This window comes from Lemur catta, chromosome 9 (assembly GCF_020740605.2).
Source record: "Lemur catta isolate mLemCat1 chromosome 9, mLemCat1.pri, whole genome shotgun sequence".
NCBI classification, from domain to species: domain Eukaryota; kingdom Metazoa; phylum Chordata; class Mammalia; order Primates; family Lemuridae; genus Lemur; species Lemur catta.
The window spans coordinates 62,526,247-62,552,930 of record NC_059136.1 but is presented as its reverse complement, the minus strand read 5'-3'; the positions used below and the strand labels follow the sequence as shown (position 1 = coordinate 62,552,930).

At 36.0% G+C, this 26,684-nt stretch overlaps 1 protein-coding gene across 3 annotated transcripts in view; it reads left to right on the top strand.

Annotated features, from left to right (window-relative positions):
* Positions 1-26,684, top strand: part of DPY19L4 (dpy-19 like 4) — a 59,136-nt gene that overhangs the window by 19,941 nt on the left and 12,511 nt on the right. The window contains exons 8-17 of one of the 3 annotated variants that reach the window (XM_045560744.1): positions 4,879-5,013; positions 6,660-6,791; positions 6,892-6,990; positions 7,554-7,627; positions 11,366-11,524; positions 12,668-12,787; positions 21,217-21,337; positions 22,546-22,602; positions 23,621-23,703; positions 26,538-26,670. In XM_045560744.1, coding sequence (XP_045416700.1) covers positions 4,879-5,013; positions 6,660-6,791; positions 6,892-6,990; positions 7,554-7,627; positions 11,366-11,524; positions 12,668-12,787; positions 21,217-21,337; positions 22,546-22,602; positions 23,621-23,703; positions 26,538-26,670 — 1,113 coding nt within the window. The remainder of the gene's footprint in view (positions 1-4,878; positions 5,014-6,659; positions 6,792-6,891; positions 6,991-7,553; positions 7,628-11,365; positions 11,525-12,667; positions 12,788-21,216; positions 21,338-22,545; positions 22,603-23,620; positions 23,704-26,537; positions 26,671-26,684) is intronic. The other 2 variants (XM_045560746.1, XM_045560745.1) reach the window with 2 other exon arrangements.

Below are 26,684 nucleotides of genomic sequence, written 5' to 3'. Positions count from 1 at the left end.
TACATTGTTGTTGTTGCTACAAACCCTTATGGCACTTGGACGAAGCCTACAGACTCTGTCTCAGAATATTGTAAATGTGTAAAATGAAATAAATGGGATTACAAAGGCAAGAATTATATTGAAATTGACTGAAGTATAGCAATCTATTGGCAATCTGCCTATGTTGGGTTAAGAATTCCTGACTAGAAAAAGAGAGCAGAGAATCCGGACCAAGGAAAGGCTTCTGTTAGGCCTTGTTGTCTGAGAAACAAGATGCACTTATGGTTCTTTTTTGAAATCTCTGAAAAATATACTGTTCTCTCTTCCTTTCAGTGGTGATAAATGTCCTGAGTATAGCAAACTTTATTATTTCATTTTTATAACCATAATATTTAATTTTTATGCAAAATAACATGACACGTTTCAGATTTGTAATTTTTCTTTTTGATGTGTTTGTCAAAATAGCTTTCTGAGCAAGAATATTTAGTGTAATAGTCAAGGAGTCTATGACTATTTTCCTGTCAGATTGTACAGTTGTCTCCTAGGGAATAATAATTCTTCAGTTTTTTATTTTTTTTTATTTTTTAATTTTTTTCCACTATTATACATCAGTGGCAAATTCTTCAGTTTTTGTTTTTTAATTTCAAAATATTAAGGGGGTACACAAGTTTTTGGTTATATGGATCACTTTTGTAATGTTTGAGGCATGGCTATAAGTGTGTCCATCACCCAAATAGTGTTTATTGTACCTGTTAGGTAGGTTTTCGCCCATCCCTCTTTCCCTTCAGTTTGTTTTTCTTTTCTTTTTTGAGACACAGTCTTGCTTTGTTGCCCAGGGTAGAGTGCCGTGGCGTCAGCCTAGCTCACAGCAACCTCAGACTCCTGGGCTTAAGCAATCCTTCTGCCTCAGCCTCCCAGGTAGCTGGGACTACAGGCATGTGCTGCCATGCCCGGCTAATTTCTTTTTTCTATATATTTTTAGTTGTCCATATAATTTCTTTCTATTTTTAGTAGAGATGGGGGTCTCACTCTTGCTCAGGCTGGTCTCGAACTCCTGACCTTGAGCGATCCTCCCGCTTGGCCTCCCAGAGTGCTAGGATTACAGGCGTGAGCCACCACGCCCGGCCCGGTTTGTATTAATAAATGAAAGAGTTTAGTATAGTGAAACAAACTGCCTAAGTTTCTTTATATTCACCTTTATTTTGCACTAAAATGAAACTTTTGTTGTCCCCCAAAATGGTTTTATTAAGTATCTTTTTAATGAAATCATTGTTCTTATTTGTTATTTCAAATTTAAAAATTTTTTAAATTTCAGGAGATTAAGAGAATACAAATGTTTTTTGTTACATGGATGAATTGTATAATGCTGAGATCAGGGCTTTTAGTGTACCTGTTACCAGAATAGTATACATTTTACTCGATAGGTAATTTTTATCCCTCAATGTCCTCCCTCCCTTTCCCTTAGTTTCCAATGTCCATTACACCACTTCATGACTGTGTGTACCCATCGTTTAGCTCCCACTTATAAGAGAGAACATGTAGTGTTTGTTTTTCCATTCCTGAAATACTTCACTTAGGATAATGGTCTCCAGTTCCATCTAAGTCTTACTTATTTTAAAAGAAGGTTTTTGTAAACTTATTTTTCCCTTTTATAGCATACTATTCTTTTTTTTTTTTTTTAGCATATTATTCTTTTTGGAGTCTTTTTCCATTGCCATGTTATGTTTTACATCTTTCTAATTTTTTTAATTAAAAAAGTAATATACATTAACACATAGTAAAAAACAATTCTATCAGTGCAAATGGTATGTAATGAAAAGTGTATTTTCCTACAGTTTGCTGTCATTACCAAGGACCTTGTACCTTTGAAGGGATCCAAGAATAGTTCATAATCTTATTTTAGGTTATATTTTGTTTCTTTTTTTTAATTTAACCACAATTATTTTTCTGTATTTTGAGAATACTCCATAATATCCTCTCCCACTCCCTCTGTCTTTGTCTCTTAATGTTAAGATAAAGGGGGAAAATGGTATTTATCAGTTATACGATTATAAGTAGTCATTCACTCCATTGGTAGTTAAGTATACACAACAAGAGAAAAATATCTATATGCAAACATTAAAGGGGTAAGAATATTAAGGATTTTATAGAAATACACAGCAGGAAAAAAAATACCAGCACTAATCACTATTATAACAAATCAAGCATTTCTACTGCCCTATAATCCATTCAAGTATTTGTTCCATATATAAATAGAATCATAACTCTACAATAAATTTACATTCTGCTTTTTAAGCTTACATTATACGTATTCTGCATATTCTCTCTTCTTCATACTTTTTGAGTATTACAAAAGCAGTATATAATTAAAGCATCGAAAAGATCAGATATCTATGAATAAATCTAAAAAAAGGTAAGGTCTCTACACTGAAAACTACAAAATGTTGAGAAATCTTGGAAAATCTTGGAAAATAAAATATTCTTTTATTTATTTCTTTTTTCTTTTTCTTCATAGCCTCCGAACTATGCTAACAACTAAATTTTTCAAGAAGCAAAACTGTCCAATCATTCAGTCATGTATACTCTATTTCCCTTCCTCCCTCTCCTCTTCTCTTTCTCTCTATATTTAGTTTAAATTAGTTTAAGATTCACAAGAAGTTACAAAAATAATATAGAGAATTACCATGTTCCTCTCACCCACCTTCCCCCAATACTACCTTATTTGACCATAAAACATTGTCAAAGCCAAGAAATTAACATTGACACAATACTATTAATTCAGGTACAGACTTTCTTCAGATTTCACCAGTCTTTACATGCACTGGTGTTTTGGGACCGAGGGATGTATAGTTGTATGCACTGTTATGTGTAGATTTGAGTAACCATCATCATAATCAAGATATAGAACTTGTACAGTGGAGGCATCACCACTAAGAAACTCTGTCATGTTACTCTTTAATAGTCACATCCTTCCTCCAACCCTAACCTCTGGCAACCGCTGAGCTGTTCTCTATCACTATGATTTTGTCACTATGAAAAGTTATATAAATGGAATCATATAGTATTAACCCTTCGAGATTGGCTTTTTTCACTCAGCCTAATAATGCCCTTACAACCATCTGAGTTGTTGTATGTATCAATACTTAGCTCCTGGTCATTGCTGAGTAGTATTCCAGCAACATGTATTCTTTCAATCACATATTGTGTACTTTGCTTCCCATTCTTGAGGTTAGATCTCGTGGTCCCAGTTGCATCAGGATATCCAAGCTCAGATCTTTTGTGCAGTTATCTGGAGTCATCCAGAGACTTCTGTGATTGATTACTGAAACCTATTTGATGTGTCACTTAAATCATTTATATAAAAAGTTCACACTACAGGCACAGTGAAAAATGAAGCCGTGTGAGGCACTGTGAGCAAGGTAAGGGGTAGACAAGACTGCATAGAACTTTGAAAATGTTCAGGAAAAGGAAAAACTTAGCTAATTGTCCAGATTGTGTTTGACATGTAGTTCTATCTTTAAGACCTATTTTCACTGCATATTCTTAGAGCAGTTTGAGAATAAATCCTTGGAATTAGTGGTTTATTTTATTATATTGTAGCTTCTCCCTAGAATCTACAAAGTAATCTCTAAATGCCCAGGAGGTTAATTAGGCTGGGTCTAGATTTGAGCCTTCATTGATTTATGGAGCTGGTTTCTCTGGGGATGATGGTTTCAGGCCTGGTTATTATAGTTCTGATTGTTCCACCTTAGAAAGTTTCTAGAACACTCTCCCTATATGTAGCTATGGTGGTAGAAGGAGCAGGAGCTTATATGTTCTCTCCATGTGGAGCCCTTCTGAGCTTTGCAGTTGGTGTTGTTTGACCAACTGGTAGAATTTTGCTATCTCTTACATTTTGTTCTCTGGTCTTAATCTTATTCAGCGTGCTGGAAAATTCTGTTATCTTCTGATGGTTAAGGTATTTCTGACTCTGGAATTTATCCTTGAATATAGTCAGTTGAGCATGAAAGATTTAGTTTTAGAGAACATAATTCTCATCTTAGGTTTCTTGACCTGACCCTTATTATCCTTCTCCTTCACTGTCCTTATCTGAATGAGGTCATTTGACACTACAACCCGTGGAGAAATTGAGAATGAAAAAGTTGGATTCATGGAGGAAGGAGAGACTGTCGTTGGAAATATGTTATGTGACAGTGGATTTGCCACAGACTTGGATGCTTACTAAGGGATCACTTGGGAGACAACATTTGGAAGGATAGAACTGATTTAACCAGGCAGATATCAGGCAAGGGCAATGAAATCCTTGTGTTTAATATTTAGCAGAGGAAAACAGCTGAGAGTTTTATATGGTTGACAGTACAAGCGTTGGGGAAAGTTAAGGCTACACTTTTGTTAAGAGGAAATGAAGAAAGCAAAGACATGGGGTTATAGGCTGATATGTAAACAGACTATTTAAATAGAAGTTCTTCGGAAAATATGAAGCACCATGGAAGTGAAAGTATTTTCACAGCAAAAGTAGTTACTTTCACAATAACAAAGCTCACCAGCCAAGTCTAGTAAAACCACCATTGTCTTATATTTATTGCTTTACTTCTTTTGAGATGAAAGAAAATTGTATTGAATTTTCTTTTTTCTTTTCCTTTTGTCTTTCTGAAATTCTCAATATGATGTTGAACATTGAAGGACAAGTGTTTGTTTTCTCTCTAGAGTACCTTAAGATTTTACTGTTTTTGTAAGGATTGAATAGTAATTATGTGTTTTAAAAACAAATTTTTAAGAGTTACATAGTTTAAAGTTGAACCAATAACAGAGCTGCAGCTTTGAGGTAAAAACCTAAATAGATTTTTATAGTATGATAATAAAGCTTTTGATGCTCAATTTCTTCCCTTTTTTCTGTAGAGGTTTTGCTACGTGTTGATAAATGTTTCAACATATGTATTTATGATGATGTGGGAGTATAGCCACTATCTCCTGTTTCTTCAAGCAATCTCTCTGTTCCTGCTAGATATCTTTTCACTGGAGCAAAATGACAAGGTACTATGGCATTTTGAAATGATGATTTTAAATCCAAAGAATAAATGTTTTTATAATGTTATATTTTAAAACCTCCCTTTCTTTTCTTTATCCCATATACTCAGATGGTTCAGAGCCCTGATGAGTACCAACATTTAAGTTATTTGAACAGAGAGAATTTAACACGAAGAATTGCTAACCAATTATAAAGTCACTAACTTGTTAATTGAAAGGGTAGTAAGATCCTGAAAGTTTCATAGAGGTAACACCTGCAGGATGCAGCTACCACCACTAGGGCTGAGAAAACAAAGGGGAAAATATACAATTATTAAAACTTGGAGACATAGGGTAGGGACCTTATAAGCTGAAACTCAAGAGTTCTGAGAAGTGGCCACTGCTCAGCTTAGCTGGTGTCTCTGGGCTCAAAAGAAGGGCTCTTCAGAACTGGGACCCACGCCTCTGATGATGGGATTCTGGCCAGCTGGTCCTGGATCTCAGGGGCTAGAGGATGTGATGAAGCTGGTTCTTCAAATGTTGGTAAAACTGTACCTGTATTCAGTGTTCAAGCAGAAAGGACTTGCTCTGTTGGGGTGAGGAAGCGTCACTGAGGTGATAATTTCAGGAACCACAGCAAATAGGAAACAAGAGGAAAGGGCAAGCCTCTCCTTCCTCCTCCAGCCTTGCACTGTCTGTCTAGCATTTCCTATTGCCAGAGCTTCATAGGGAACCAACTGGAAAAGGAGAAATGTAGATTATAGAGTCCCAGCCCCAGCATTACTAAGCAGAGGATGGATGAAGGATGGGTTTGAAGCTAAGAGAGAGTGACTTGGTAACTGGCACACATCTGTAGAACCAGCACTCAAATCAAGAATAGCACATTACCAGCACCTAGAAGACTCCATCATGCTCTCTCCCCGTCATTACTTCAGCCCCCAAGGGTAGCTACTGTTCTGATTTGTAACAGGGAGGTGGCTTTTTTTCTAAAGTGGATCTAGCTTGTTATGGATTTTTTTTCTTACTGTCTTTTTTTATTTGTTTTTTACTTTAACACTCTGGCTTTTAATTTTTCTTCCTAACTAGTGCTTTTAGTGTTTTATCTTAATTTTCCCTTTGTAAATTAATTAATTTATGATGCATTAAGTTATTATACTATTTAATTTTAGAAAAAATCTAAGACATATAACTTCCTGGAAGATCTATTAGAACATTGAATTTAACTTTCTTATGCTCACTGTAAACTGGATCAAAAGCAAAAGTACTTTTCTCTGGGGGTACATTTCATGGCAGTATATTTTCACTGGGTAGGTTTGGAAACAGCTGCTAAAGATCAAGATTTTTGATTTATGCAGTTTGAGGTTACATAGATGAATTTTAATATCAGAGCAAATCAACGAGATTAAGCCAGTGTCCGGAAGTTCCTTTCAGTCTAATTTAGACACCAGTAGTCTTAAAGCTCTTTACTTTGTTTTCAGAGAGTTCTAAGAAAAAAGTGATAAATTTATTATATACCATAACATTAAAAATATGAATTCAACATTTGTATAATATTGTCTTAAATTATAGTAGAGCATTTACTGTATAATTATAGTCAAGTCGAAACAAAACTAATGAAAAGATGTATAATAAAATGTATATTATTCTCTTTCATTTTATTTTTGTTACAATAGGTTTATGAAGTTTACAAAATCTATATATTTTCTCTCTTTGTGGGATATTTACTGCAATTTGAGAATCCAGCGTTATTGGTGTCTCCTTTATTAAGTTTAGTAGCAGCCTTAATGATTGCTAAGTGCCTTCAGGTAATTAGAATTGCCTTTTTATCATTCTTGTGATAAATTTTTAAATTGTGAATTTTTTTTGTACCTCACTTCTTTGTTCATGTGATTTTTCCCCCCGTAGCTGAATGTGAAGAAAGGAACTTTTGTAGCTAAAATGATGAAAGTAATTCATTTTTACTTGGTGTGTACTCTGACAGTGACGTTGAATATTATAATGAAGGTAAGCAACTGCCTGAGATTCTTGTAGTACAGCAAATTGAATAATGAATTATATTGGACTAAATTTTAATGAGAATAATGAGATAGCAAGGTAATGGAGTTGAAACAATGTAATTTTGAGTTGAACAATGATCATAAGTAGCATATTGGGTGAAAAAATAGGGTTCTGAGTCTTTTCTCTATATACTTAAAAAGAAAAAGAGAAATACACTTTATTTTCCATTTAATTTAAAATATCATCATTACCCAATTAACATTAAGCAATATATGGAATAAATTGAGACAAATGAAAGGTGTTCAGAAGAGTGGGTAGGTTACTTGAGCCAGGTGGGATATGGTTGAAATTTTCTACTACCCCATTTTAGTTATTATGTTTAAGCATAAGGTATAGTGTGATTGACTTATGTCAGTAAATCTCTTTACTTCATAGTCATATCACATATGATTTAATTCATATTTTTGTTTTGTAGTATTGCTGTGTTTTCTATCTCTAGTATTGGAAAAAGCGTATTGCTGTAAGCATAGTTAATATTATTTTATTTAGTTAGTGTTTTTCTCTTCTAGATGTTTGTCCCACACAAAGAAAATGGGCACATGCTGAAATTCCTTGAAGTAAAATTTGGACTAAATATGACTAAGTAAGTTTAAGATTATGCAAGTTTACCTAAATCTATACCACTTTAGACAATAAAGAGCAAAAATACTCAATGCAGGGAATATACACCTAATTATATAACATTTAGAAAATAATTAATTTTAGATATTATAATATCTGGGGAAAATGACATTAATTTTTTTTCTCATTTAATTATATATCTCATTTAAGTCTCCTATAAATTAGATATACTTAAACCTTCATAGTATTATAGTGGCCTGGTACGGTAGCTCATGCCTGTAATCCTAGCATTCTGGAAGGCCAAGGCAGGAAGATCACTTTAGCTCAGGAGTTCACGACCAGCCTGAGCAAGAGTGAGACCCTGTCTCTACTAAAAAAAAAAAAAAAAGAAAAAGTATTATAGTATTTTAAGGCTACTTCTTCCCTTGATGAGGAAAAAAGATACAGCCTAAGGTCAGAATAAATAAAGATTTAAAATTAATAAAGCAAGGATAATTTTAACCACTATATCAACAACATGCTTACATTAAAAAGAGGCAGAAGGAGAGCAGTAAGGTATTTATTTCATAGCAAAGAATCTCATCTTGGGGTCATAATAATTGGACCAGAAGCTAACTGTTTTTTAATTCAAAATAATGTTGTGTTATTTTTTGTTGGTAAATCAGTTTTTGTTTTGTTTTTTAATCTAAAACGAAATAAATGATTTTATGTATTTTAATAAAGTCTATTTGCATAACAGAGGAGATATATATTTACCTATGTATTTCTCTGGTTCTAATATACCTTAGAACTTTATTCTCATTTACTGGGATTATGTGGGATTGTAGACACTGTGCATAGAATTTCACGTGGTGATAGATTGCAGTTAACAAAGTATTTAACAGGGTTTAAATGCTGGAGACGTCTTCTGATGTATAAATTACATATGTATATCTACTAAAATAAAAGGATCCTTTAAGAGACCATGTGCTCCAAAAGGTAGGGACTGTGTCTTTTTTAGGTGTAAGCGTAGGCCTTACACATAGCAGGCAATCAGTAAAAATTGGTGTAACCCTTCGTAAGTGACTGGCCTTTCCACTGACTTACCACATCCAAGGTTAAGCTCATCTAGAGTCTCCCAAGGTTAAGGGCTGCTTTTTGCCAATGTTTATTAGTTGATGTAGTGCCCTCTTTATTCAGTATGTCAGATACTAGATTTGCATCATAAGCTAATGCACTAGGTATTTTAAGAATAAGACATGGTTCCTGTCCTTAGAATATTGCCATCTCGTAAGATAGTTTTTATACGATTAATGACATAGATGGTATAAGTAGTAAATGTGTTATGTTTAAAATGTGCCAGTTGGACAGTAGGATTTGGAGTTCATCAAATTTCAGCAAACATTTTTGTTAAGACAGATTTGCAGGAACCACTGAAGAAATGTTAATAGATATTTATTAGATATGCAGGATAGTAGGCCGGGTGCTCTGGGGGATAAAAAAAATGACTATAATCTAACACAAGGCAGACTACATTAAGCAGTATAATAGTGGGGTAAGTAAACTGCCATGGGACTATGCGGAAGGGAAGATTGAGACTGGGAGATATGGAAAGAATACTCATTCAATTAGTATTTGAATTGAATTTAGAATTAAAAACTTTAATAGGCAGATTTTAAAAAGGTGGATTCATCACAGGTACAAGATATTTTTATGGCACCCTCTTAAATATACCTGCTGTTTGATACATTGTTAAACTTTTAACTTTTTGTTCTAAGCCCAGTAATTTGGAAGGTAGACTTTCTGAGTCCATCCATGAGCACTCCTGAACATCACTCCAGCTCTTCCTTCCCTAGAGGTATTGGAGATGGGAGATGGATTAGAAATGAGGGTGCAGATAAAAGTACATATAACTAGGAGTCTTATTATACTTAGCTTAGAGTCAGAAAAGTTTACCTTGATTTTTATAACTCACAAGGTTTGCACTTCAAGTTTTATGATTTCTGTCTTAGTAAATAGGTATCTCTTTTTAAAATGGATCCTAGTTGAGTTACATTTATCAATTTAAAGTAGGGCTGTCCAATAATAATGTAAGTGAGCTACTTATATAATTATAATTCTAGTAGCCATGTTTAAAAAATAAGTGAAGGCCGGGCGCGGTGGCTCACGCCTGTAATCCTAGCTCTGGGAGGCCGAGGCGGGTGGATCGCTCGAGGTCAGGAGTTCGAGACCAGCCTGAGCAAGAGTGAGACCCCGTCTCTACTAAAAATAGAAAGAAATTATCTGGCCAACTAAAAATATATATACAAAAAAATTAGCCGGGCATGGTGGCTCATGCCTGTAGTCCCAGCTACTCGGGAGGCTGAGGCAGTAGGATCGCTTAAGCCCAGGAGTCTGAGGTTGCTGTGAGCTAGGCTGATGCCACGGCACTCACTCTAGCCCGGGCAACAAAGTGACACTCTGTCTCAAAAAAAAAAATAAATAAATAAAAAAAAATAAAAAAATAAAATAAAAAATAAGTGAAATGAATTTTTTTTTTTTTTTTTTGAGACAGAGTCTCACTTTGTTGCCCGGGCTAGAGTGAGTGCCGTGGCGTCAGCCTAGCTCACAGCAACCTCAGACTCCTGGGCTTAAGCGATCCTACTGCCTCAGCCTCCCGAGTAGCTGGGACTACAGGCATGAGCCACCATGCCCGGCTAATTTTTTCTATATATATTTTTAGTTGGCCAGATAATTTATTTCTATTTTTAGTAGAGACGGGGTCTCGCTCAGGCTGGTCTCGAACTCCTGACCTGGAGCGATCCACCCGCCTCGGCCTCCCAGAGGGCTAGGATTACAGGCGTGAGCCACCACGCCCGGCCTGAAATGAATTTTAATAGTATATTTTCTTGAATCCAGTATATCGAAAATATTTTTGAATGTATAAACAGTGTAAAAATTATTAATGAGATATTTTCCTTTTTTTCGTTCTTTTTTTTTTTGAGACAGAGTCTCACTCTGTTGCCCAGGCTAGAGTGCCGTGGTGTCAGCCTCGCTCACAGCAACCTCAAACTCCTGGGCTCAAGCAATCCTGCCTCAGCCTCCTGAGTAGTTGGGACTACAGGCATGCGCCACCATGCCTGGCTAATTTTTTCTGTATATATTTTTAGCTGTCCAAATCATTCCTCTTTATTTTTAGTAGAGATGGGATCTCGCTCTTGCTCAGGCTGGTCTCGAACTCCTGAGCTCAAAAGATCTACCCGCCTCGGCCTCCCAGAGTGCTAGGATTACAGGTGTGAGCCACCGCACCTGGTCTCATTTGTTTTTTAAATTATTTTTTTCTTTGAAATCCTGGGTATATTTTGTACTTAAGGTATATGTCAATTTGAATTGACCACATTTCCAGTGTTTAAAAGCTACTTGTAGCTAGTAGGTACCACACTAGACAGTGCAGATGGTAGAGGTTAGCCAGCTGAATTTTTTGTTGTCTTCCAGATAAAAATAGAAATTGAAACTCCCTAAAAACTGTATTGGGCTTTAGGGATGATCATGTTACTAGGTAATAAAACACAGAAGTTTTTAATGTATTACAACAGTTTTGATGAGAGTGCATGCTTTGTTGAGGAGGTTTACTAATACTATTGTCTTCATTTATAAAGGATAGGACTTTGCTGTTATAAGTGAATGGATTTAGGAAATATGTTTTGTCCTAGTTTCCACTGAGATTAAAAAAAGATATACTTTTATATTCAATAGTTTAAAATACTTATGATTTTAATGTCATGCTTTTTGTCTTATATAGGAATTTTACAATGAATTGGCTCCTCTGTCAAGAATCCCTGCAAGCACCATCTCAAGATTTTTTTTTGCGATTGACTCAGTCTTCTTTATTACCTTTCTATATTTTAGTATTAGTTATTTGTTTTCTTTCTATGATGCAAGTTATTTTTAGGAGAATTAAGTAAGTACCTATAGGAATCAATTACATTATTGACTATATTATGAAAATATGTAGAATACTTATTTTTAATATCCTTCCAATATTTTTGTATTTATTTTAGAGCTCCTAATTCCATTCCCTCTTCATTGATATGAAAAATATTATAAGTTGACCAGAAAAATTCAAATTTACTTTTATACATCTAAATAAGTAATGTACAGATTTAATATAGTTGTAGATTTAATATATAACTGATATGTAAATAATCAGTTAAACTTTTATAGACCATTCACTAATTTACTCAAACTTTTACTTAATGTAAGAATAATTCTATTCAGCTTTACTCAAATTTTTACTTAATGTAAGAATAATTTCTTCCATTTAACTTAAATGAAACTAGTAGTATAAGTGATTTTAAATCATAAAGTTCTCTTCTTGAATATTTTTATTATGTTTGAAAGCAGGTTGTAATTTCTTCATCTTGGAAATTTATTCAAATTATGATTTAACTATATTGATTTAGCAATCAGTACTTGAGCCATAATTAAATCTTAGAAAAAGAACCTAAAAATATTATTTATTTATTTATTTATTTTTTGAGACAGAGTCTCACTCTGTTTCCCAGGCTACAGTGCCGTGGCGTCAGCCTATCTCACAGCAACCTCCAACTTCTGGGCTTAAGCAATCCTTCTGCCTCAGCCTCCCGAGTAGCTGGGACTACAGGCATGTGCTACCACGCCTGGCTAATTTTTTTCGTATATATATTTTTAGCTGTCCAAATCTTTCTTTCTATTTTTAGTAGAGACGGGGTCTTGCTCTTGCTCAGGCTGGTCTGGAACTTCTGACCTCGAGTGATCCTCCCGCCTCGGTCTCCCAGAGTGCTAGGATTACAGGTGTGAGCCACCGCACCTGGCCAAAATATTTTTTATTATCCTGAAAATTCATATTTAGTCTTTATAGTCAGTTGTCTTCAAGTTCTAAAAGCCATTTACAGAGACTTGGAGATATGTAAGTTAGGTATTTGAATAACAATATACTTTCAAGTTTTTTGTAATGAAGAAATTTAAAGTTTCAGGTATGGCCTTCAAAGATGATAAACAGTGAATTTTTGATTTTTCAAAAATATATTTTCAAAGTATTAAAAAACACATTTCCTTTCTGTAGTGATAAGTCCCTGACAGAAACTGTTACTCTTGAAGATGGACGAATTGGAGAAAGACCAGAAATAATTTATCACGTAATTCACACTATTTTATTGGGTTCTCTTGCAATGGTTATGGAAGGGTAAGTGTACATTATTTGATCTGTTGGTTTTTATAAAGATTGTCCTTTATAATAGTAATAAGTGGATATATTCAAGAATACATTTATAAAACTTTTTAAAACACAAAACATACTCAGTGATGATCACTGGTAAAAGAAAAACTAAAAATCTATAAACTTTCTTAATCTAACTATTACAAAGATATTTATAGTACAATGAACTGACATTTACTTATTCATTCATTTGTTTAAAAACTATTGAATGTCTTCCAAGGTCTAGGCATTGTGCTAGGTGCTAGAGACAGTGATAGGCAAAAGCGGACACACAGTCTCTAATGTTATGTAACTTATGGCCTAATGGAGGTGAAAGCTGTTAATCACACAAAAATAAAATTACAACTTTGATAAGTGAAGAAGAGGTAAATGGTGCTGTGAGAACACATTAAAACAGAATTTGACTTAAAGAGATCAGAAAGTTTCTCTAAGGAAAAGGTGCTTAAGACTTGAAAGATGAGTGGGAGTGAAGTAGGTGAACAGAAGAGGAGAGTGTATTCCAGGTAGAGAGAATAGCATATGCCAAGGCCTGTGGTAGGAAGGATCATGGGACATTGTTGGAAGGGAAAGGTTCTCGTTATGTGAAGTCCAGTGAGCATGCAGTAGGCCTTGTTGAGGTCTGGAGGTAGTTATTTTTTCTTTTATCCTTTCCCTTACCTCATTTCTTTTATTGCTTTTAAATGGCATATGAACCTTTATGGAGTACATATGTGACCCCATTTAATGTTCAATAAGGTAGAATTTTTACATTTCATTTGTTTGATCATTTTAATGTTCTATTTGCCTTCTTAACATTTGCTAAAGCAAAATAGGTATCCCTATATTAGTATTCAGGTAAGTTATATCATAGTTGTTTCCAGAGTTTGAATCCTTGAAACATCTTGCACTGTATATTTTTAAGTCTTCAACTTTCAAACTTCCCTTGTTCCTGCTTTTATAGTAGGAGATATAAAAATATATAAGATAGGATTCCCCTTCCCTGAAGCCCATGGTCTTGCTGGGTAATTGCAATCTTCAAGAGTCCCTAAAACCACCCTTACTTCTGGTCCCAGCTGCAAGTTTGGGAGTCCCCCAAACCACCCTCAGGTTCAATAACTGCCTAGGACTCACAGAACTCAGAAAAGTCAATATGCTCACTCACAGTTTATTACAGTGAAAGGATACAGATTAAATTCAGCAGAGGAAAGAGATGCATAGGGCAGGGTCCAGAAGACACCAAGGCACAGAACTACCAGTTGTCCCCTCCCAGTGGAGTTGTGCAGATAGTGCTTGTTTCTCTCAGGAACAAAGTGTGACAGTACACATGGAGTACTCCCAATCAGGGACACTCACCCAAGCCTTGTGTTCAGCGTTTTTGTTGGGGTTCAATTACATATATGTGGTTGACCATCTGTATGGCTGATGTCAGTCTTCAGCCCCTACAAAGGTTTAACTGATGCCACGTCGCCTAGGGCCCCCAACGTAAATTGCATTATTGGCATACATTCTCAGGTATGACCCAAGCAAGGGTCCCAGGTAAACAAAGATACTTTTATGAGGCAAGAGATGACCTCCCTCCCAAGAGTTGAAGACAAAGACCAAATCTCTCTCTCTTTTTTTTTTTTTTTTTTTTTGAGACAGAGTCTCACTCTGTTGCCCGGCTAGAGTGAGTGCCGTGGCGTCAGCCTAGCTCACAGCAACCTCAAACTCCTGGGCTTAAGCGATCCTACTGCCTCAGCCTCCCCAGTAGCTGGGACTACAGGCATGCGCCACCATGCCCGGCTAATTTTTTCTATATATATTTTTAGTTGGCCAGATAATTTCTTTCTATTTTTAGTAGGGACGGGATCTCGCTCTTGCTCAGGCTGGTCTCGAACTCCTGACCTCGAGCGATCCACCTTCCTCGGACTCCCAGAGTGCTAGGATTACAGGCATGAGCCACCGCGCCCGGCCGAATTTCTTTCTATTTTTTTAGTAGAGACAGGGTCTCACTCTTGCTCGGGCTAGTCTCGAACTCCTGAGCTCAAACAATTCTCCCGCCTCCTCCCAGAGTGCTAGGATTACAGGCGTGAGCTACCACGCCCGGCCCCAAATTTCTCTTTAGTCAAAGTTAATCCTTGAGTGTACAATATGTAAGATACATAAAAATAAATATATCGGCCGGGCGCGGTGGCTCATGCCTGTAATCCTAGCACTCTGGGAGGCCGAGGTGGGTGGATCGCTCGAGGTCAGGAGTTCGAGACCACCCTAAGCAAGAGCAAGACCCCCATCTCTACTAAAAATAGAAAGAAATTATCTGGCCAACTAAAAAAATATATATATATGGAAAAAAAAATTAGCCAGGCATGGTGGCGCATGTCTGTAGTCCCAGCTACTTGGGAGACTGAGGCAGTAGGATCACTTAAGCCCGGGAGTTTGAGGTTGCTGTGAGCTAGGCTGACGCCACAGCACTCACTCTAGCCCAGGCAACAAAGCAAGACTCTGTCTCAAATAAATAAATAAATAAATAAATAAATAAATAAATAAATAAATAAAAGTCAATGTATGAGATTCTTTGCTTATTAACATTAATTATTCTTAAATTATAATTCATATCAGAGCATCTCATCTTTTTCTGGATGAAAGAGGAAAATCTTACCATGTTTAGAAATTTACAGCTTTATAATTCTGTCTATATTAGACAGGTTACTTGTATAGAAACTAAATGTTTAAAAGTATAAAAATCATTACATTTAAATTATTTAAAAATTATGCTAAAAAAGCATGTAACAAAATTTAACATGTTAACCATTTTTAAATGTACAGTTCAGTAGTGTTAAGTATATTCACACATTGTTGTATAACAGATCTCCAGAAATTTTTCATCTTGCAAATCTAAAACTTAATATCCACTAAACAACTCCCCCTTTTCCCTTATCCTTAAGCCCTGGTAACACCATTCTATTTTCTGCTTTTGTAAATTTGACTACTTTAGATACCTCATATAATTGAAATCATATAGTATTTACCTTTTTGTGACTGGCTTATTTCATTTAGTTAATGTCATCAAGGTTAATCCATGTTGTAACATATGACAGGGTTTCCTTCTTTTTTAAGGCTGAGTAATATTCCCTGTGCATATTTGTTTATCCATTCATCCATCAATAGACATTTGGGTTGCTTCCACCTCTTGGATATTGTAAATAGTGCTGCTGTGAAAATAGGTTTGCAAATATCTCTTCGGGACCCAGCTTTCTTTCTTTTTTTCTTTTTTTAATTTTTTTTTATAGAGACTGAGTCTCGCTCTTGCTCAGGCTGGTCTTGAACTCCTGACCTCAAGCTATCCTCCCACCTCGGCTTCCCAGAGTGTTAGGATTACAGGCGTGAGCCACCGTGCCTGACCTGGGACCCAGCTTTCAATTCTTTTGGATATATAACCAAAAGTGAGATTGCTGGATTGTGTGGTAGTTCTATTTTAAATTTTTTAAGGAAACTTTATGATATTTTCCATAGCAGTCACTCCATATTTCAATCCCACCAAGAGTTCACAATGGTTCCAATATCCCCACATCTTTACTACACTTAACTATTATCTGGTTTTTTTATAGTAGTCATTCCGATGGATGTAAGATGATATCTTGTGGTTTTGATTTGTATTTCACTGGTGATTAATGCCATTCAGCATCTTTTCATGCACTTGTTGGCCATTTGCATATCATCTCTGGAGAAATATTCAAGTCTTTTACCCATTTTTAATAGTGTTATTTGATTTTTTGTTATTGAGTTGTAGGCGTTTTTAATATATAGTTTAGATATTAATCTCTTATCAGATACATGATTTGCAAATATTTTCTCTCTGTAGGTTGCCTTGGCACTCTGTTGATTGGATTTTATTTAACTTTTGGTATATTCATCCCTACCTTTTTATGCAGGTATTCAAAATTATGTTATCCAAATTATTTAAGAATATATAATATTAAGTGAAAAAGCAGGTGTTCTGGAAAAACTCAAACCATGTTTTCCTCTGATCTCACACCACAACAATCAACACAGAAAACTTCTGTGACCAATGTGTGTGTGGAGGTTTCTCTTGACCACCAAGCAAGCGGTCAGTTCTGCAGCAGACACCAACTGGGTGTCCTCCCATTCAGCTTCGACACTGTCTACCTGGAGAAAGCATCAGATCTCACAGGTTGAGTGCTCAGTTCTCAAAATCATACACTCATCTTCAGACACCAGTCGCAAGTCTTGGCCTCTGAAACTTATGACCCATCTGGCTTTAAGTTGGGGTTCCTATGACTCCCACTTTGGGTTCAATTAATTTGCTAGAGTGGCTCACAGAACTCAGGGAAACAATTACATTTACTGATTTATTATAGAGCATATCACAAAGGATACAGATGAGATGGGTAGGATGAGATATAAGGGAAGGGGTGCAGAGCTTCCATGCCCTCCCTGGATGCCACTCTCACAGAGATTTTGTTTCCTGAAACCTGCTCTTCTGCGGCATAAAGCTTCCAACATACAACAAAAGACTGTAACAGGGGCTATGGGAGTTATGAGCATGAAACCCTGGATGAAAACATATATATCATAGCACTGCAGCAGGTTACAGCATGATCACAATTTTGCTAAAAATACTTATATGTGTACATTAGAAGGTAATAAAGTGATTACATTGAGTGATTAGATTATGTATAATTTTAAAGTTTATCCTTCTGTGCTTACTGGGTTTTTTTTGTTGTTGTTGTTTGTTTTTTTTTTTTGAGATAGGGTCTCACTCTGTTGCCTGGACCAGAGAGCAGTGGTGTCATCATAGCTCACTGCAATCTCAAACACCCACGCTCAAGTGATCTTCCTTTCTCAGCCTCCTGAGAAGCTGGGACTGCAGGTGCACGCACCCGGCTCAGCTAATCCCCCCTAGCCCCTCTCCCCATTAAAGGCAGGTGCCTGGCTGTTCCCCAGGGTGGTCTTGAACTCCTGGCCTCAAGCGATCCTCCTGCCTCAGCCTTCTGTGATGCCGGGATTACAGGCAGGAGCCACCACTCCTGGCCTACCTTCTGGTGTTTTCTTAATATTTTACAGTCAGAATAAGATCACTAATTTTAATAGTTTAAAAAATCATAATGATTACCCCCCCCCATAAATACTGGCCTATTGTTTGTAAAGACAAACCAGTGTGATTGAAATGTATTTAGTCATCTACCATTTAATCCTATACCAAATATGATTGAAATGTATTTAGGATCTAAATATGTTATCTGAGAATATTGAAAGAAAGGTGTCTCAATAGAGTGACATCCTGTTAGTGGTAAAATCTCTTTATATAAATGCTATTATGTTGCTGGTTGTTAATTTCTGAGATTTCTAAAGGTAACTTGATTTTCTTTGATTAAATCTAGGACTTTTAGAGTAAAGGTTCAATAAATTATACCATTTTCTTTGAAGTTTGGACTTAAAGTGAAATAAGACATAGGTGTAAGTTAGCTGGAGATGAAAACAACAACTTTTGATTGTGATAAAAGTTGCCTTGGAGAACACTTCTTCATGTGTGACCAAAAGAACTTCTAGTATCTTTTACCTCAAGTTGAGCTTAGTCCCCAAACTGCAGACCTTGCTGCTTGAAGGGGCAGAGCCTTGGTAAGCTTACTGCACCTGTGTATACTCACTGTGTTGGATGCAGATTTAAAATATAGAAGTCTAGAAGGGTTTGAGCTAAGTGTGCTCACTTTCTTCTTGCACACTCACAAATCAGATAAATTGTTCCCATAAAGAGGAGTAATTAAGACTCTGAAGTAGAGGGATAAGAGTGGCTGTAGGGAGAGGTGAATAATATGAATCCCATGTAAGATTTCTTAAATTAAATTTGTTTATTTTGTTTTAATTTTGAGACAGGGTCTTGCTCTGTCACCCAGGCTGGAGTGCAGTGGCATGATTTTTAGCTCACTATAACCTTGAACTCCTGGGCTTAAGTGATCCTCTGCCTTAGTCTCCAGAGTAGCTAGGACTATCACCACCAGGCCTAGCTAATCTTTTTATCTTTGGTAGAGATACAGGTCTTGGAGTCTTGCTATGTTGCTCAGGTGATCCTCCTACCACAGCCTCCCAAAGTGCTGGGATTTACAGGCATGAGCCACCACACCCAGCCTGGCTGGGACATTTATAATATTTAGGGAAGTATTATAGTAGGAGAAAAGATGGGAAATGTGAGTCAAGGCTGTATTTTAGAGGGCCCTGAAAACCATTTAGATGAGTTTTCATTTAATCCAGTGGGCACTGGGGAGCCACTAATGCTTTTTGAGCAGAAAATGTCTTACCATAGTTTTATTTGAAAAAGATTTATTTGGCATTTGGCTGAATTGGAGAAAAGTTGAAAGGCAGAGATGTTACTAAAGCAATAAAGTGGTATAGAAGGGATGGATACAGAGAAATCAGTGGATTTAACATCAATGGACTAATCTCTAGAGCAGAGAGGTTGTGTTCCAGGGGATGTTATATACATGTAATGTGAATGGGGTCCCCTGGAAATATAAACCAGACCCTAGTATTGCTTCTGGCTGCCTGGAAGTATAGGTTGATATTTCCAGAAATGAGGAAGTGAAGAGGAGATACTGATTGACCAGAGGAAACCAGTATAATTCCTCTGTCTTAGCAACAGGTATTCTGTATATGCCTACTACTTCACAAGGCCTGAGTTAGTATTTACTTTTTAAAAACCTTCATTAACTATATCCTTCTCAAATTAGTTATTTCACATTTACATAATCCTAGATCTTACATAAATTTTCTTATACTTATTTTCTAATTATTTTCCATATTTTCAGTTTTATTTCATCGTGATAAAAAGCTCCCTGAGGGCTGTAACTATGTCTTGTTTTTCTTCTTTCCTTTCTAGTACTGTGGTCAGTTTGCAGTGCATGATCAATAAATGTTTATCAAATAAATGAATATTTCTTTATTTTCTCCATTCTGTAGCTTTGCTGTTTTATAAAACAATAATATATAACATTTATACTTTGACCTCAGATTCTTCTTATCTATTCTGAGTTTGATATCAAGAAATATATCATGGAAGAATCTAGTTGTTTTCCTTAGTATTAATTACAGAAGTTGTCTCCTGGAATGTTATTTTCTCTTGATAATCTGTATGAAGCACTGATATCTGTAAATTTTTCTAAATGTTTCCTCTTCCATTTTCAGCTTTTACCATCTCTCATGGGATGGGCTCCTTTTGTTTTCTTTGTAGTCTACAACGTAATGTACTTTCTTTTATTTATACAAGTTCATTTTTCTATACACCTGGATTTTTAATCTTTTTAAGACCCCCAATTACTTTTCTTTTTCTTTTTCTTTTTTTAATGAAGGGGGAGGAGTGAGGTTCATTTCCCCCCTTTTTTTTTGAGACAAAGTCTCACTCTGTCGCTCTGGGTAGGGTGCAGTGGCATCATCATAGCTCACTGCAACCTCAAACTCCTGTCCTCAAGGGATCTTCCTGCCGCAGTCTCCCAAGTAGCTGGGACTACAGGCACTTGCCATGACGCCCAGCTAATTTTTCTGTTTTTTAAATAGAGACGGGGTCTCCCTTTTGCTCTGGCTGGTCTCAAACTCCTTAGCTGAAGCAGTCTTCCCTTCTCGGCCTCCCAGAGTGCTAGGATTACAGGCATGAGTCACTGTGCTTGGCCTAGGAGCCCCAATTTTTAATCTTTCTTTTTTAAAACTTAATCTCAAAAGTAATATATACAGATTATAACAAACTCAAATAATAGAGAAATATATGAAGTAAAAAATGAAAATCCCTCCATCCCATTCTTCAGAGATCACTACTCTTAGCAGTATCTTTCCAGGTATTATTTTTTGCTGGTACCATATATCTACATTTAAAAAAGTAAAAAGCAAAAAACTAGGGTAACACTGTACATGAAGTTCTGCATTTTGCTTTTTTGTTTTTCATAATAATTTATTTCATGAATACTTATTGAAGGATGCTCAGGTTGTTTCCACTTTCTTTGCTATTAAAACAACATGCTACAGTTAAAACCCTTGCATGTATATCTTTATACACTAATGCTAATGTATCTGTAGGCTAGATTACTAGATATGGCATTGCCTATCTTACGGTATTTTAAATTATTATAGGTTCTGCCAAATTGCCTTCTGAAACACTGTAACAGTTTATATACTATCAAAGAGTACAATTTTGCTACACTCTCATCAGTATTAATGCTTTAAAATAAAATATCCTCATTTGGTAACCCACGTGTCTTGATTATTTAAGAACTGGATAACAATCTGTTGCTGAAAATTAGAGGCTAAGCTTTTTCATTCTTCTTTAACATTTTGGTATTTCATGGGTAGTAGGAAAGAACTCATGAAAGAGAAATTAGATAATAATGATGTCCATAGGGTGTCTCATATGTGACTCCTTTGGTTTTTTTCAGCTTGAAATACATCTGGATTCCTTATGTGTGTGTGTTAGCAGCATTTGGTGTATGTTCTCCTGAACTTTGGATGACACTTTTCAAATGGCTTCGATTAAGAACTGTACACCCAATATTGTTGGTGAGATGATATTTTGTGTTAAGTACTTGTTTCTCTTCCAATTATATAAAATCAAATGCTAATAAATGGAAACCACATTGAATACAATTGAAATAGCATGAGTAAATCACATTATGATTTACAGGTAGAAAAACAGATCCTGCGAAAAACATTTTTAAAAATAATTTGTGATTTAAAAGTAATATATTTTAATGCACATGACTTAAAAAATAAAAAGTTGGCCGGGCACGGTGGCTCACGCCTGTAATCCTAGCCCTCTGGGAGGCCAAGGAAGGTGGATTGCTCGAGGTCAGGAGTTCAAGACCAGCCTGAACGAGACCCTGTCTCTACTAAAAATTGAAAGAAATTATCTGGACAACTAAAAATATATATAGAAAAAATTAGCTGGGCATGGTGGCGCATGCCTGTAGTCCCAGCTACTTGGGAGGCTGAGGCAGTAGGATCACTTAAGCCCAGGAGTTTGAGGTTGCTGTGAGCTAGGCTGATGCCACGGCACTCACTCTAGCCTGGGCAACAAAGTGAGACTCTGTCTCAAAAAAAAAAAAAAAAGAAAGAAAAGCAGATTAATAAGACTGAGTGCTTGTCTTAAGTATGGGTTAATAAGGAAGAGGGAGAAGTCATGGATGTTTCCTAGGTTCTGGTTTGTGTGACTGTGGGTCATCGGGTCACCAACAGACATGGGACAATAGAACAAGTTTTAGTAGGAAGATGATGAATTATCTTTACTAGTAGTCATCTTCTATTTTGCTAGTCTTATTTTTAGAAGAATTTTTACATTCTTCTAAATACATTGGTATTGATATATATTTAGCTATTTTCCTGTGTTAACTCATTGTCTTTTGTTGTTGTTAGCTTTTAATGTAGCAGTTCAGTATCCTTTGTGAGCTCTTTATAACATAAATTCCTGTCAAAATTTTCGAATATTGATTTGCTATTTGAAATATTACTATGAGCATTACCTTTTTAATGTTCTGCCTTATGTTTATTTAGTAAATATGTATGTCTCCCTTTACCTCCAGCTTAATAAGTCTGAAATTCATTAATCTTTACCCATCTCACCCTGTGAACTAGGTTCTATGATGACTTCAGTTTCTTTGAAAGTTTTATAATGATAAGGATATGTGATTGGTCATAGAGTCAATGTCTGGTACCTCTAAGTATATTTTGAAATATATTTATCCATAACTCTTTTTGCTTTAATATTTTAGGCACTTATTCTGAGCATGGCTGTGCCCACTATTATAGGTCTCAGTTTATGGAAAGAGGTAAGAAAATCAGATTTTTGTATTACTAAAAAGTACTTTATCTACACGATAGTGATACGTTTATATATGTGGGTATGAAACACTGAGACACTATTCTACAAAATAAAATGTGATATTCTTAGTAATGCTTAATTTCCTTATCATTAGGAAATAATAGAAAAGCTAAAACATTTTTAGAATGCCATTTTTAGAATGCAGTTTTCTGTAGTCTAATTGCTATTAATTCAGTTTATAATTGGCAAAGGAAATTACTGAATAAATAGATCTTAAGAATAAAGAATCATTGGGTATGGTGGCTCACACCTATAATTCCATTACTTTGAGAGGGCAAGGTGGGAGGTTTGCTTCAGGCCAGGAGTTTGAGACCAGCCTCAGTAAATTAGTGAGACACCATCTCTTCAAAAAAATTTTAAAATTAGCCAGGCATGGTGACATGCGTCTGTAGTCCCAGCTACTCGGGAGGCTGAGGCAAAAGGATCGCTTGAGCTCAGGAGTTTGAGGTTGCAGTGAGGTATGATGATACCACTGCACTCTAGCCTAGGTGACAGAACAAGACCCTATCTCAAAATAAATATTAAAAAATATTTTGGTGACTCCACAATTTTAATATCTACAAGGTGATATAAATTCTTTGGCTTTTCATAATGTAACATGAAACCTATTCTCACTAAACTTGCAAATTATTTGACCTGAAATTTGTTTATTTATGTATTTATTTAGTGTATGTGCATGAAGGATACAACTGATGATTAATTTATCATTGTTTGGTAATGATAAAATTATTTATGGAGTCTAGGCAGTGAATTAACCATAGCATAGGCTAGATTATTTGGATTGCAAAGAATAAACAGGTTGTTGAAAGAAAGCAAAGAGATCCATGACATTTTTTTCCACGAGAAGAGTGTTGTAATATCATTTGCCTGAAGTTAGTCTCTTAGTTTTTTAAAATACTCTGGAACAGATTTAAACTTTCTGATTACTTACACACACCTTTTGGGGATTTTGTTTTGCATTTTAGTTTTTTCCAAGATTAATGACAGAATTAACGGAACTACAGGAATTCTATGACCCAGATACAGTGGAACTTATGACCTGGATAAAGTAAGAAATGAACTGGCCAAGATTATTGTTAAGCTATGTTAATTATTGCATGCTATCTGATAGATTCAGGGGAAATAACAAATTTATATGTTTCTAAATTCTTCATATAAAACCCGGGTATTTTATGTTTTTAGGGATATTTACTTTTTGATTAGACATTATTTATTCTAATTTTATAATTAAACTCATCCCCTTGGGCTTGAAGATATATGAGATTTGAGACTCCCACTATCAAACATCTAGAAATACAGCATAAAAAAGGAACAGATATCCTTTTATTTAGATAGTCAAGAAGATGCCTCTTTTGTCCTGGGTTGGAGACAGATAGGTGGTGAATTGGTATTTTTGATAACCAAGGAGTTTAGAATTTAACGCTCACATAAGACAGGAGATGTTGTCTGGGGCCTATGGAAGAAGGGAGTTGGCATTGAGACCCCCCCAAAACACACAAATATAACTCAGGGACCCTCAAAAGGCTATACTGTTAGTGAAAAGATGCAATAACAAAGTATGCAGCAAGTGGTAGAAAAAGATGATGAGAAAACACATTTCTCTTGGCTTCAGCTCTTGGTCAAAAAAGTTTCCCATCTGAATTTGTAGCAATAGATCTGAATTCATGTGGTTTTGTAGTTTGAAATTATACTTGTCTAATCCAGGAAACCCCAGATTGAGAAATTAACATAAAAATGTTTTGGGCTGGTCTGGGATGACTGATACATCCTCAACTCAGGCTACACAGAATTCAGTAAATAGAGTTTTATGAAGTTGAGCTCCAAAATTACAAAGCACTTGAAGAAACAATTCAGCGCAACCAAGTATCAGCTGGTATTTGTGATAAACAGCAGAGTTAGACCTGTTCCAATTTCTGATAATAAAATTTGTTTGTATCATTTAGCATTTGCTACCTAAGACTACCACAAAACTTAGTGGCTTACAAATAGTAAACATTTGTTATTTCACACCATTTTGAAGGTCAGGAGGGTAGAGGCAGTGGGGAGGATTCTGATGTGGCTCATCCCAGCTTGGAGTGGATAGTCTGGAATGGCCTCTCTCACATACCTGGGGTTGGCTAGGTGTCAGCTAAGGGGATCAAATTGACTTGGTCCACTATCTCTTATCACCCAGTAGGTTATTCCAGGCTTGTTCACAAGGTAGTTAGTTGTAGAGTTCCCAAGAGCAGCAAGAGAGGGGTCTCAATGTCAAGCACGTTTTAAGTCTCTGCTTACATTATGCTTGCTATCATTCTGTTGGCCAATGCAGGTCACATGACCAAGGTCAATTGTTCCCTCCAAGACCATGGCTATGGACAGAGAAATTATTGCAGCCATTTTTATAATCAATCTACTCCATTGATGGAGATTATGAAATAACTATATTGAAAATTATTAAAGACATAAAAGAAGAAATGAAAACATGAAAAAGGCATAAAACACTATTTAAAAAAAAAAGCCCAGGAAAATATGGGAAAAAAAGACAAAATGTTTCTAAGAATGAGGAATAGGTTTATAGAATAGGTAATAGAAATGAGAATAGTCTTATTATAATGTCAGTTGCTATAAAGATACCCCTTGCATGTATAAAAATTGTTTTGTTTAGATCACCCGTAACTATTGTCCATTAATACTTTTTGTGAATTGTATTTTGCCATTGTGGAACACTGACTGTACAGCCTTGTGTTGTCCATTAACAAAAGAGGAAGTTACATCTCTGTGTGTGATTTACCACAGTATTTTTAAAAACATAGCAAAGGCCTGAACAATTGTACAGTTGAATATTAATGTTGCTGTGGTGTAATTATTCTGTTTGTGTCTATTTCCTCACTACTGAGGACAATGGCCATGTGCCATGTCTTTATTTCTAGAGGCTGGCACTATCCCTAGCACAAAGCAGGTAGATGCTTAATGTTGAATACAGGGAGTGAATAAATAAGTGAAGGCTTAGAGCCGCCCTTTGGGACCTGTTTCTAGGTTACCCGCCTTGAAAGGGGCATCTATCTGGGACTTCAGATCATGATTTAGAGTGGAGAAGTCCTATATGTGTTATCTGCAGACAGGCACATGGGTAAAGATAGGGAAGGAGCAGGAAGAGAGATGGATCTGGAAGGAGTTAGGTTATGGTGGCTAATATTTGCAAAAGATGAACTTGAGAATTTACAGCATCACCACTAAACTCTATGTAAAGTAGTATATTCTTGTCACATCCCCTTACTCTGCTTTATCACATTATTACCAGCTGACATATATATTTACTTATTGTCTCCCCATGCTTCCTCTTTTTTGAAAAAGTTTCTGGGGCCAGGTGCAGTGGCTCATGCCTGTAATCCTAGCATTCTGGGAGGCCGAGGCGGGAGGATTGCTTGAGCTCAGGAGTTCGAGACCAGCCTGAGCAAGAGTGAGACCCATCTCTACTAAAAATAGAAAGAAATTAGCCAAACAACTCAAAAAAAAAAAGAAGAAGAAGAAGAAAAAATTAGCCGGGCATGGTGGCGTGTGCCTGTAGTCCCAGCTACCCAGGAGGCTGAGACAGTAGGATTGGTTGAGCACAGGAGTTTGAGGTTGCTGTGAGCTAGGCTGATGCCATGGCACTCTAGCCTGGGCAACAGAGCAAGACTCTGTCTCAAAAAAAAAAAAAAAAACGTTTCTGTATCTTCAGCACTCAAAACAGTACCTGGTGCATAGTAGGTGCTCGATTATTTTTGAGTGATTCTATAAATGAAATGAAATGAAAACTGACATTGCAACTTAGGTTGCCTGGTATTGCAAAGTTGATATAAATCAGTGATTTACATAGTATACTTGCCTTTTCAGTGTGTAAATCTTTATGGTTCTTTGCAGAAGGCAAGCTCCAGTTGCAGCTGTGTTTGCAGGGAGTCCACAGTTAATGGGTGTAATTAAATTATGCACTGGATGGACGGTGACAAGCTTGCCTCTTTATAATGATGATGATCTTCTCAAGAGAAATGAAAATGTAAGGCATTTAAA